Raw genomic sequence first — 13085 nt, forward strand, 5'->3', positions numbered from 1 at the left:
CATCCCTGATGTGCTCTGGAGTTGCTGCCTGCCCAAGATGTGGCGCATCATCTCTGACACACGCTGCTACCCAAGGAGTCCTCCCTCGGAAGCTTCCAGTTCAGCTGCCAATAGACACCCAGGGACCACACTGAATGCAAAGGAGGGGTGTGGCTCTGCCAAGGGTCGTCAAGAAAGACCCCCACCTGGCCCCTCGTGGATGGTTCACTAAGCTAGGTCTAGTGGACTAAGACAGAACACACTACCTGCAGAGAAAACAGAAGGGCAGAGCCAGGCAAGGCACAGCCCAGGCTTCACAGACCCCATCCATGGGCACGGCACTGTGGCTGCACGTGTGCCTTGGAGCAGGGAATGGAGGACGGCCTCCAAGCTGAGCTTCCACCTGGTAGAACCAATGTGTCTGAGCTCCCAAGTGGCTTGAACAGCACAGCCCCACCACCGCAAGCTTGGATGCCTGCTGAAAACTGGCATCCAGTAGCAGAGCAAAGAGGTACTTGCAGCTCTGCAGGTGGTGAGTTTAAATAGACAGAAAGGCCGGGAGGCTGAGTGTGTCACATCTTTAGGCCTCGCCTGAAGCTGAGCACGAGCCTCCCAGAGGCACACTTCATCTCCATGCCGTGATGTCCACTCCATTCCCCAGCTGGGCTCACGTTTTGGGTGGGTAGGGGGTGCCTGGGAGATCTTGTCTCTCCTCTCCTATGTTTCTTGTAACTTCTCCTCCGCCCTTTTCCCTGACTGAACTCTTGCCTATTCCCTACTCCTCAGACAAACCTCTCTAATGTATGGAGACCCTTCCTGGAGCACTGCTCAGTTGGGGACCACCAAGACCATCCCCCATCTGGGAGGATGGAAGCAGAAGAGAGGCAGCTCAGGGAAAGTGTTTTACTTAAAACATGACCACATCTCACCTCCCTACCCCATCCTCCTCTGGCTCTCTTACAGGGTGAGGAACTGCATAGCCCAGGGCAGAAGTACCGTCAGGAGTAGGCTGGACAGGAAGGGAAAGCTGGCATTGAGCTTCACAGGAGCCTTCCCACAAGGCTTGCACACTTAGAAACCCAGAGGCCCTGGAAAGTGGCCTTCAGTAAGACAAAGGGCCTACCCAAAGAGGCATCTGGCACGCCCTGGTATTTGGGGGCAATAGGTCCATGAGAACTTCAGCTTGTGTATGCATGGCACAGCTTCCTGCCTCTAAAGGGGATGCAGAATGAAGAATATCTAATGGGGGAAGATTGTGGAAAATTCTAGAAGCAGCTGGCATAAGGCTAGAGGGAGCCCTTGACAAATGTGAGTTCCCCTCCCCCTATAACTCAAACACCTTATGTGGCAGTTTAGAGCCCTGTGGGACTTACGGGATGAAATATATGTATGTGTCTGTCAGTCAGACACATGGAGCAAGTACCAATCTTTCCCCCACCCGCAGAATCATGCAAAAGTCATGTAGTAGAAAAAGGGAATGAGTTAAAGCAGAACATTGCCCTTGGAGTGGGAACACAAATTGCATGCACGTGTACTTACACACACACACACACACACACACACACACACACACACACTTCCAGAACCACTATCCAATCAAATGCAATTCACTGTTAACTATATTACATGAGAATGGAGGATTGTATCCAAGGGAACAGAAGGATGACTCAAGGGAAGAAGGAAGTGGGCATGCTGTGTGTGTGTGTGTGTGTGTGTGTGTGTGTGTGTGTGTGTGTGTGTGTGTGTGCTGTATCTAATCTCACCTCTTTGCACCTGTGGAATAGGGAGAGGTCAGTCATTCCTAAAACTGCAGACTTGGAGTGACCACATATCAGAATTGTGTGGCATTTAGTAGTATTTTTGAGCAACTTGGAGCACCTCCCTTCATTTTTCTTAAAAGGTAGAGTGCCTTTTGAGACAAGTTCTTTCCCTGAAACCAGGTTGACCAGAACTCTCTGCATAGCTCAGGATAGCCTCAAACTTGCTATCCTCCTGCCTTGGCCTCTCAAATGCTAAGATTATGAGTGTGCACTGCCACACATAGCAAACAGATTTCTTGCTTTTGTTTTGTTTTGTGGTGTTGGGGTCTGAGCAACCCAGGGGCTCTTGGATGCTAGGCAAGCTCACAAGCCTTAACCTTAACCCTTGGGCATCCATTTGCAAAGAAGAGACAGGAAACCTTCATTCTCAGAGAAGTCGTGAGGATGAAGAGAGCATGGTGACATGTGTAGAAACGCCTTGTCGTCGGTACCTCCCCCCACTCCCTTCTGCCTCCTGCCCCAGACCAAGACCACACCCTAGCTGGGTCTCGACCCTCAGCTCATGATGCCCTGCACCTTGGCCAGGTTTTCTGCCACGCTTGCTCATCATGCTAATTTTCCAAGGGACATCACCAAGCCTGCCCTTTCTAAGCCTTCGCATTCATGCTGTCTTTTCCCGGCCCCAGGCAGTAGAGTAATAATACATGAATGCTGAATGATAAATAGCACCGTCCACACAAATCTATCAGATGGCACTGCACACACTGAAAAATGCAGATGCCACATTTGCCTCTGTTCACCGAGCACAGAGCAGGGAGGAGCGTGTCTGAGGACAGCCTTCAAAGCCCATAAGACTGCCGGGTGGGCCAGTCGGCTTGGGAGCTGTACTGGCCCCACAGCTGAAGACAACATGGTTTTGTGTGTCATGCTGCCAGGAACTGGGGTGCGGCTGGCACTGGGACACTGTCAGTTGCTGCTGTGGCCCAGGGAGTCTCTGTATCACTGGGGGAGTGACACACAGGGGTGGGCTTCAGAGCTGTGATGCAAGGGCAGGGCGGCCAGACACACAGACCAGATTTGTGTTCCCCATGAGGCATCTCTTCCTCCCCTGGACCTCTGCAGTGAAGTGTCTCCTCAAACGCCCAAAGCCCAGGCTCCTTTCAGCAACAGCCTTCAGAGCAGAAGGCACGGCCATCTCCCCAGCCACTTCCTCAGCTTTTAAGAAGAATATTTTGCATCATAAACCCTTTGATGAAGAAAGGAAGAGGGAGCCCTTAATGAAATATGTTAATCTGGGCAAGGCAGGCACATATGAAAGGGAATATTAAAAGAGACAATATTCACCAAATCCAGTGCAACGTTCCCAGAGAGCAGAGAAGGGAACAGAAGAAAATAGGCCCCTGAGTTCAACTGTTCAACATCAGGGAGATGGCCATGATCAAACCTGGGAACTCAGAAGACCCCTCCAGGCCTGACTGCTGCATTAGCCATGAAGCGTCTCCAGGAGAGAGGTGTGTTAAACCAGCATCCAAAATCATGTGGCCACACAAGGTCAAATCTACCTGCCAACAACTAACAAGAGAAGGGAGGGAGCTGCCCCTCCACTGCCTTCCTGTGACTGGTAATGAAGGAAGGCAGGAGAGGAAAAGCCAAAATACAGAGGGGCTCTAAATGCAAAGGAAAAGCCCAAAAAGCTAGCTCAGATCTAAAAGCCAGCAACGGGTTTTTAGAATTCAAGACTTGCAAAGTGAGGACCAGAGCTTTAGATGTGGCTCCTGTCTTCAGGGACAGGGCATCTTCTTGGGCAATGCCCCTAGAAGAGTGAACCCCAAGAGTGAGATGCTGGGGCATGGCTGTGATGAGGGCTCTCTCTACATGAGGCTGGGGAGAGATGGACATGAGCCAGGGCTATGGGGGTCTTGGTCCTGCTGCACTCCTTCTTCACCCAGTAGCAAGGGAAAGGGATTGAAGAGTTTCATGAGAGGAAGTGGCAGGGTCAGATTTGCATTTTAGAAGGAGCAATCTCAATGCCAAAGTACAGCACATGCCCTAAGAGGGGCTCAGCCGTATATGCAGAATGAATGACAGCCGTGGGGTCCGGAACAGGTAGAAGGGGCGAGAGACTCACAGTTGGCTGGAGAGGAAAAGGAGAGATGATAATAGTTTGGCCTGGGCTTGGGGTACAGGTGGAGAGAGCCCATATATAGTCAAGCTACGTGGGACACAAAAGCTATCAGACTCGACAGTGAAGCAGACAGAGGGGAAAGTCCAGAATAACACCTAGGAAGCCTGGGTGTGAGAAGTGTGCCACGGTGTGAGAGGAGGGCATGGATGGAACCTGGAACCAAGTGTCCACTGGTGGTAGGCTAAGGAGGCTGCTGCTGTAGAAAGACAGCTAAACAGACCCAAGAGAGAAGCAGAATTCAAGGGCTTTCTTAGAAAGCCAAGGGAGGAGCACTTCAGAAAGGGGGGAGTGGGAGGAGAGTGACAGGTGAAGCTCACTGACAGGCCAAGTGGGTGATGGGACATGGTGATGTTGGAGACACCGCACTGACATCAGAGGAAGGCGCAAGGAGTCAAGAATGCACATTTCAGTTATCCACCGCTGCCCCTGGCACCACACAGGTGCCTGGTAGATGTCAGTGCCTCTTTGTGGCCCCTGTTTTCAGACACATCCCACGCGGCTCTTCCCTCTGCCTGCTCTCATCAAAAATGAATGCACTGACTTCTGATCATTCTCCCGCTCCCGTAAACACAGGCAAACCCGATGTGATTTGTGAGCTGGCACCAGCTCCCAGGACCCCACGTACAGAGCCATGAGCACCTGCCTCCACATAGCCAGTCTGTTCCATCCCAAATCAAAGAGGTGTCCACGGCAGGTACAGCCTGCTATGTGCAATTCTAGCTTCACCTGTCAGCTACCGAGTGACTCTCTGGGTGGCTGGGGTGTTTTTAAAGACAAGAAGGAAATAATGTGTTTCTGAGCATCCACAGCCTGCCATGTTGTTGGTTTGGCTCCAGCAACTGATGAATTAAATGCAAAACCACAGATGGGAGTTGGGCCGATGCCCTCCACAGATGCTAAGCCTGTGCAGCTGAGAGCTGTGTTTTAACGGCATCGAGATCTCATTTAACCAGAATTGAAAGGATAGGATTCTGATGTATTCAGGCTATGTATGTATGTATGTATGTATGTATGTATGTATGTATTTCAGGCGGGCAAGCTAGCACAGGGAGTAAAGGCACTGCCAGCAAGCCTGATGATCTTTTGATCCCTAGGACCCACGTGGTGGAGAAAACTGACTTCGGCAATTTGTCCTCTAAACTCCATATACACATGATGGCTTATATGCGCGCACACACTCACACATACATTTTATTTATTTACTAATTTAAATAAATGTAATGAAAATTTTAAGTATCTTCTTAAGGGCTTGGCGATCGCTCACTCAGTAACATGCTTGCCTCGAAAGCATGAGAACCAGAGTTCAATCCTCAGACACCACATAAAAATATCAGGCACAGTGGCATGCACTGGCAACCCAGCATTGAGGGAGGCAACCAAAAAAATCCCCAGGAGGATCTCTGGGTCTTGCAAGCCAGCAAGTCGAACCTAATAGTAAGTTGTAGGTTCAATGAGAACCCTTGACTCAAAAAAACTGTGGTGGAAAGTGATTGAGGAGTACTGAGATTGTCCTCTGGCCTCCACACACATGCTAACTCATGTGGGTGCACATATGCACACATACACACATGCATAAAAATATCCTCTTGAAATCTGCCTACAGTTGTAGCCTCCTCTCCTGCCTTTGGAGTCAAACTGTAGAGATGTGGCTTAATCTTTTCCACTGAGAATTTTTTAGGACACTGTATGCCGCAGTGGACTTCCAAACACAGACTGTTACAAAGAGCAGGGGTCTCTGAACACGCCCGGAGAACACTTTTAAGCCCCACCATTAGCTTGCTTCCTTGGTCTTTGCCATTTTTTCCAGAAGTGTTAAGAAGATGGGGGCGGGTACAAGGGACGGGGGACACCTGGTCAAGCGCTCTGAGTTGAGTAGGTCCTGGCTCAGCCACCACTGTAACTGCAACCCCTCTCCCTCTTGCTTTAGAATCCCCTTGTAGGGACACAGCAGGCGTGGATGAATGGCGGAGTTCCTCTGGAGATGCATAATGTTTATAGTCCCTGAGTTGCACTTATCTGGCATTTTCCATGTTCTACAATTTTGCTAAACATTAGCCCTGGAACGGACTGCCAGTCTCCTTGGAGGAACTGAATTGTGAACATGTTCATCCTTCATCCTTTTTTTTTTTTTTTTTTTTTTTTTTGGTCCCTCATTCTGAAGACTCTGACACCTTACATTATTGTTGCTGGTACAAGAAAGAGGGTGGGGTTGGTCTGCATACTCTAGCACTTGGTCTGCCCCTCCCCCTGGACCTCACACAGAACTCAGATCGCCTTGCAGATACACAGGGAAGGGAGATACAGAAGCAGAGAGCAGGAGCAAGGGGGAAGAGTCTTCGCTTCCCCTCCCCCACAGGGACACTGGGTGAATGGGGTATCTCACAGTCACCATGGGTAAGTCCCGGATGTTCCAAAAGATGCCATAAGAAGGCATTGTCCGTCAGACCCCAGGGATAGCAAACAAATGATGATCTTATCAGACATTAGAACGTGTCCTGTCTGCCCCCATCTGCAGTTTAGCTCACACATTGTTCAGGACAAAGGAAAACCTGGCTTCTCCCAAGCTGGAACTTCTTCGAATGAACCCTTTATAGTCCCTGTGAAGTTATTAAGGCTCTTCTCTCTGCTGTTGATGTGAACTGGACCCCTCTGGCATCCAAGCTGGAACTGGGATAGGCACAGGTCCCAGAATATGTAAGGCTGTGCTTTGAAATGGCTGTCTCCTTTCCAGATTCCTGGGATTTTAAGCAGTCCACACGCAACATCTCCCCCACCATCAACCAGGCCAACATCGTGGACTTGCACCCGGCATCTGTGTACAGCATCCGCATGTACTCCTTCAACAAGATTGGCCGCAGCGAACCGAGCAAGGAGCTTACCATCAGCACCGAAGAGGCTGGTGAGCACCTACCTGTCCTGTCCTCTGCCCCCACTGCTCATGGTCTTGAGACTCATGGACATCAGCGGCCTCCACCAACCCTGTTCATTCACAGAAATACATTTTATGGGTCATCAGAGGCCAGAGGTTTTTAGTAAGGCAGGGGTTGTTTTGGTTTTACTGTTGGTTGTTGTTTCCTTTTATTTACCTCTTGGCCTTTGGGGAGCTGTCCATGGTCCTGCCCTGCTTCCCCGCTCTGGCTCTGCAAAGCATGGAGTCTGGGTTCCCTGGGCCAGTGACCTTTGTCACAGTGTGTGTGGGGAGGGGGTGCAAATGTCCTTATATGTGTGTGTATTTGGGGGTTAGCGGACAGCCTCAAGTACTGTCCACCATTTTTTTTTTTTGAGACAAAGTCTCTCACTGGCCTGAAATCTACCAAGCAGACTAAGCTGGCTGTCCAAAAAGCTCCAGGGATCTACCTGCTTCTGTTTGCCTAGCACTGGAGTTACAAGTGCACACCACTACACTCAGATTTTCTTGCATGGGTTCTGGGGGACGAAGCTCAGGTCCTCAGAGTTGCAAATCAAACACCTGACTGGGCTATCCACCTAGCCCCTGATTTTGTTCTGTTTTTTGGTTTGGTTTGGCTAGGCTTGGCTTTTCAAGACAGGGTTTCTCTGTGTAACCACCCTGGCTGTCCTGGAACTCACTCTGTAGACCAGCCTGGCCTTAAACTCACGGAGATCCACCTGCCTCTGCCTCCCAAGTGCTGGGATTAAAGGCGTGTGCCACCACTACCTAGCCTAGCCCCAGATTTTTAATAAAAATTTAAACATGATTTCTCTTGATGTATTTTCTGATATGTGTTATTGTGAAACAAGATGTTGCAGAAACATTTCAAAGACATATGTGTGCAATGTTACAAATGATCATAAAGTAATAACTGCCGTGCCCCACTCTGAAGAGCAGCTGCCTCCCCCTCCTCAGTGGTCCTCCAGGTTGACATGAGGACACAGGGTTGTTTCCTCCACCAGGATGTGACTCAGTGTTGCTTCTTCTGTGTACCCAGCTCCTGATGGGCCCCCTATGGATGTCACCTTGCAACCAGTGACTTCACAGAGCATCCAAGTGACCTGGAAGGTAAGTGAGATGCCATCTTGTCTACCCTTCCTTGATTCACCTGTGAATCCGGCAGGCTCACTGGTCTCTCTTCATACAGTACCCATACCTGTTTTCTCACTAGGTCCAGTGATATTGGAAGGGTAGGAGGAGAGAAAGGGAAAGGGGAGGTCCCTTTTCAATCCTTGTTCCCTTTCACCCTGGCCCTCTGGCAAGGGAGGAGATGAAGAACTTGACAATGCCAGTGTTGTTGTACCCATTGACCAGTCCATCCTTAAACCCAATGTGGTATAAAAGAGTAGGAACTGGACCGAGCAGTGGTGGCATGTGCCCTTAATCCCAGCACTTGGGAGGCAGAGACAGGCGGATCTTTGTAAGTTCGATGCCAGCCTGGTCTACAGAGCAAGATCCAGGACAGGCATCAAAACTACATAGAGAAACCCTGTCTTGAAAAAAAAGAAAAGGGTAGAAACTGGGTTTGATTTTGTGCAAAGTTCTCCTTCTAAAGCATCAGGGAAAAGTCAGGGGTGAGTGTGTGTGTGTGTGTGTGTGTGTGTGTGTGTGTGTGTGTGTGTGTGTGTGTGTGTCTGTCTGTCTGTCTGTCTGTCTGTCTGTCTGTGTCTGTGTCTGTGTGTCTGTGTGTCTATGTCTATGTGTGTCTATGTGTTTGTGTGTGTGCTCCTGCACACACATGCATGCACACTCATGTGTCAAACAACACACATCCAGAGGGCAGGTGTCAGAAAACAGCATGCAGGAGCCAGTTCTCTTCTACCACATGAGTCCTCGGGATACAATTCAGACCATCACACCTAGCAGCAAGTGCCTTTACCCACTGAGCCCTCCCTCCACTGGAAACCATGAGCTGGCCTTCTAGGCCTGTGGAAGCTTCAAAGAAAAGAGGTCAGCGACCAGTGTGCACTGCAGCCAGTGCGAGGGGACTGAGAATTCAGGCAGCTGAGGCAGCTGCCACTTAAGGATGCCATAGAGGAGACTCCACTGATGAGCCAAGAGATGAGCAGAACCAAGAGTCAGGGTACTCCTGGGGAACTCTGGTCCTGTTCTCTGTCCCTCCACGTGAACAGCTGACCCAGTGACTCCATGCCTTCTGCAGCTCTGCAGCATCCAGTCCTCAGGGCTTGCTCCCACACGAACTCATCTGACCCTCTCCCTATGAATGATAAAATGAAATGATAAAAAAAAATGACAAAATGAAAATACCCGGAAAGGTATTTTCATCAATATCCAGCTGAGGAAGCCAAGGATGTAGAGATTCGAAGTGATTTGTCTATAGTCACTCATATGTAAGACAGAGACCAAGACACACAGATGGGACTCCCAGACTCATCTCCCTACTGCAGCATACTGAACAGAGTTCTTGGACAAACACCTTCTTTGGACCTGGCTTTGGTCCACTAGGTACATTCTAGTCTTGACAGTGGACCTTGGAGTAGCTTTATCTTCATGGCCAATCAGTGTTCTAATGCTGTATTCTCACTCTAACTCCTAACCAGAAAATCCAAGTGGTATTAGCCCCTCATCTGAGCTCTTTAAGAGGGTTGACTTGAACATGGAAGAATGTAAGGAGGAACTAGCCATTTTTCCTGAAGTGGTCATGACCACATGTGTGTGCACACACTCACACAGCAGCAACCTAGACCCTTCCCTCCCCAAAGAAATGGTAGAAGATGTGGTCCTGCCTGGTGCCTTGTACCAGCTGCTTTTCTTGTTGCTGTGATAAAGAAAAAAAATCTGACATCAGCAACTAAGGATGGAAGGGTTGGTTTGGGCTCATGGTGTGAGAGTTCAGTCCATCATAATGGGGAAGTCACAGAGGGTGGCATAGATGGTCAGCAAGCAGAGTGGGGAAGGACTGGCCTCAGCTGTCTCCTTTTCATTTGGTAGGGACATCCATGAATGGAGCCACTCACATTTAGGTTGAGTGTCCCTATCTCTATTAATGTGATTTTAGAAATCCCTTGCAGACATGCCCCCTAGAAAAAGCCCTCTAGATTCAGATCTGGGCTCCAGAGCTTTCTCCAGAAGCTGAAGGTAAAGCCCAGTCCCACCCCATCTTGTCAGCATCTTAGTTCCAAACTCGTTTCTTGGGACTACACAGAGGGAGCCCAGAGGTGGAGCCAGAGAACTGTGTAAAACACCCAGGTGTTTGCTACAAAGCTCTGACCCAGAGGTCGATAAAAATTTAGAATCAAATTTATTTCTCCAAAGTCTCATAATGAAAAATAAAATTGATTAGAAAGTTAGAACTTCAGAATGAGCCTGCAAGTCAATAAATTTAGGGACTGACTTCTCGTGGGGATTTTTTTTTTAAACATTGAGAACAGATTAATGAAAAATAAAGATTCACTTGAAAGATAAGTCACTTGGCTTTAAGACTCTCTGTGGGATGGATCACCCCTGCTTTATGATATAAATTTGCAATCAGCCCTATTGATCCCTTAATGCTTCAGAGAAATATATTGTTAAGATTGATTTAAATCCCAAGTGTGTGTTTGTGGGGGGGTGAAATGAAAGAGGGGGAAAGGTGTGTCAAGATTTGTATAAATTTATGAAATATATATGTACATCAGGGGTACCTGAGTATTTACCAAGGACTTCTGCCAGTATGTGTGGCTGTGGGCTTGTATACAAGCATATATCATGGCATAAATGGCCCCGGGTCATGTGCATAGGTGTCTACTGTGGTATAGATAGCCCTGGGTTATATGCACAGGGATATATCACTGGGCATAAGTAGCCCTTGGTCAAGTATACATGTGTATAGCATGATGCAGACAGCACTAGGTAATATGTACTGGGGTAGATCATGGCATACATAGTCCTGGATGTGTAAAGTAGTCTGCCATTGTACAGTGATGTGCCTGTGTGCACATGCAGTAGCAGAGTTTATGTGGTGCGTGATTGAGTGTATTGTGCTCTTGAGGATGAGTGTGTACCTCCAATGGGTATCTAAGTGTGTGTGTGAGCATGCACAAGCCCCAGCTGCAGAGATCTGTCCATTTGCAGGCTACTTGCGCAGAACTGCCCAAGTGCAGAGAGAAGACGATTCAGGCAATAGCAAAAAGTCAAGTCAATTACACACATGCACACACCTATTTAGTGAGTTCAAAACAATTACGTTAAATTAAAAACTTAATTTTATTGAGTTAACAGTGAGCTTAAAATGCAATTCATTTAAAACACTCATTGAATTAAAAGAAACAGTGGGGCTGTTTTACAAACTTAATTGTTTTTTATCTCACTATTTTTTAGTACAATAGAAGGTGGGCTTTTAAATTAACTTCATTGTCTTCAAACCTCTGGTTCTAACTGGTTTTATATGCACAGAGGTGGCTTTCTATCTCAATTTAAAGATGGGCAGGCTCAGTCCCTAAAGAAGCCAGTTTCTATTTGTGGATCTAACTGCGTCTAGCCGTGGGCAGGTGTGGGGATTAGGGTGTGTGTTCAGAAGGATCTAAACACGTGTTTATAGTACTTCAGAGGCATGAATTACACAGACACTCATGTGGGGGGGTGGGGGGCAGAGGTCATATAAGATTCTGCCGTCAGGTTTCAACATTTTCTCTCAAGACACCTTTATATGTGCATGATTACGTATGGCAGAGTTTGTATCAGGATCAGGACTCGAGCTGGGGTGAGAATGTTTCCCAGTCTGGACTCGTGCTGGGAGAATGTTCTCGCTTCTGTTCTTCTGGCCCTCTGGGATTGGTCCTTCATTCCCACCAGCAACCTCTTGACATCTCTGATTTTTCATCTGTGGGCTGCCCACAGGCCTCTTCCCTCATGACACCTCCACCCTTGGCCACTGTGCCTAGGGCAACTCAACTATTCCCGAGGGTCTGGGCCGGGCAGAAGGCAAGCACTCTCGTTTGTGTTTTGTCTTTATCTTCAGGAGTTTTTTCAGTATAAAACTTATACCTTATAAGTCACGTTTAAGAGAGCTGTTCGGGAGGCTGGAGAGATGACTCCCTGGGTGAAATGTTTTCTGGGTAAGCGTAAAGACCTGGGCTCAGATCCCCAAAGTCATAGAGAAGCCTGACGCTCCAATGCATCTGCAGTCCCAGCACTGGGGAGCAGAGGAAAGAGGGTCCTGGGTTTGGCCCAAACAGCAAGCACTGGAACAACCAATGAGAGATCCTATCTCAAAAGTAAGGTAGAGAATGATGGAGGAGGACATCTGTCATCACCCTGGGGTCTGCGCATGTGCACATGCCGTCATATACACATTCAAATACACACACACACCACACACACACACACACACACACACACCACACACCACACACACCATACACACACACCACACACACACACCACACACACACACACACACACACACACACACACACACACACACCACACACACACCACGATTTTTTGTATTTAAAAAAGAATACAGTTCCAGCTGGGTAGCTGTGGCGCATGCCTTTAATCTCAGCACTTGGGAGGCAGAGCCAAGCTGATCTCTGTGAATTTGAGGCCAGCCTAGTCTAGAGAGTAAGATCCTGGACAGGTACCAAAACTACATGAAGAAACCCTGTCTTGAAAAACCCAAAATACAGTTCTGTGCCACATTCATAGAGATGTGTAGCCATCACCATGAACCATTTTCAGTACTTGTCCACCACCTCAACTGAGCTATACCCTTCTCCCCTCCTCCCATCCCCTAGAGACTCCTGTTTTCTATTTCTGTAAATTCCCCTAGTTCAGAACCCTCTGTAAGGGGGACTTGATGGTGCCGGTCTTTTGTGACTGGCTTATTTCCCCCAGTGCCATGTCTGAGTTCACCGATTCAATAGCCTATGTCAGCATTTCATGCCTTTCCTGGATGCATAGTATTCCACTGCATGGATACACCGCATCTCACTGATCCATTCATCTCTTGTGGATAATGCTGCTGTAGACATGGACACATCAAATCCTGGGGTCCCTGTTTTCAGTCCAGAAATAGGATTGAACGATCACATGGATCTTACAGTAACTCAGTGTCTGGCTGCTTGACACATAGCCGGATTGCTTGCACTGATGTTGTAGTACTTGACATTTCTGCCAGCACAGCAGGAGAGCTCTGATTTTTCCACATCGTTTTTTATCAATAGTGATCATCTCAGTGTGCGTGAACAGGAATCATAGGACACTTTCC

General features: G+C 48.3%; 1 protein-coding gene across 2 annotated transcripts in view; it reads left to right on the forward strand.

Moving 5' to 3' along the window:
* Dscaml1 (DS cell adhesion molecule like 1) overlaps positions 1-13085 on the forward strand; it is a 333602-nt gene that overhangs the window by 283733 nt on the left and 36784 nt on the right. For both annotated transcript variants that reach the window (XM_076576167.1, XM_076576169.1), the window contains 2 exons: positions 6656-6823; positions 7872-7942. In XM_076576167.1, coding sequence (XP_076432282.1) covers positions 6656-6823; positions 7872-7942 — 239 coding nt within the window. The remainder of the gene's footprint in view (positions 1-6655; positions 6824-7871; positions 7943-13085) is intronic.

The sequence above is a fragment of the Peromyscus maniculatus genome, chromosome 7 (genome assembly GCF_049852395.1).
Source record: "Peromyscus maniculatus bairdii isolate BWxNUB_F1_BW_parent chromosome 7, HU_Pman_BW_mat_3.1, whole genome shotgun sequence".
Classification (NCBI taxonomy): Eukaryota; Metazoa; Chordata; class Mammalia; order Rodentia; family Cricetidae; genus Peromyscus; species Peromyscus maniculatus.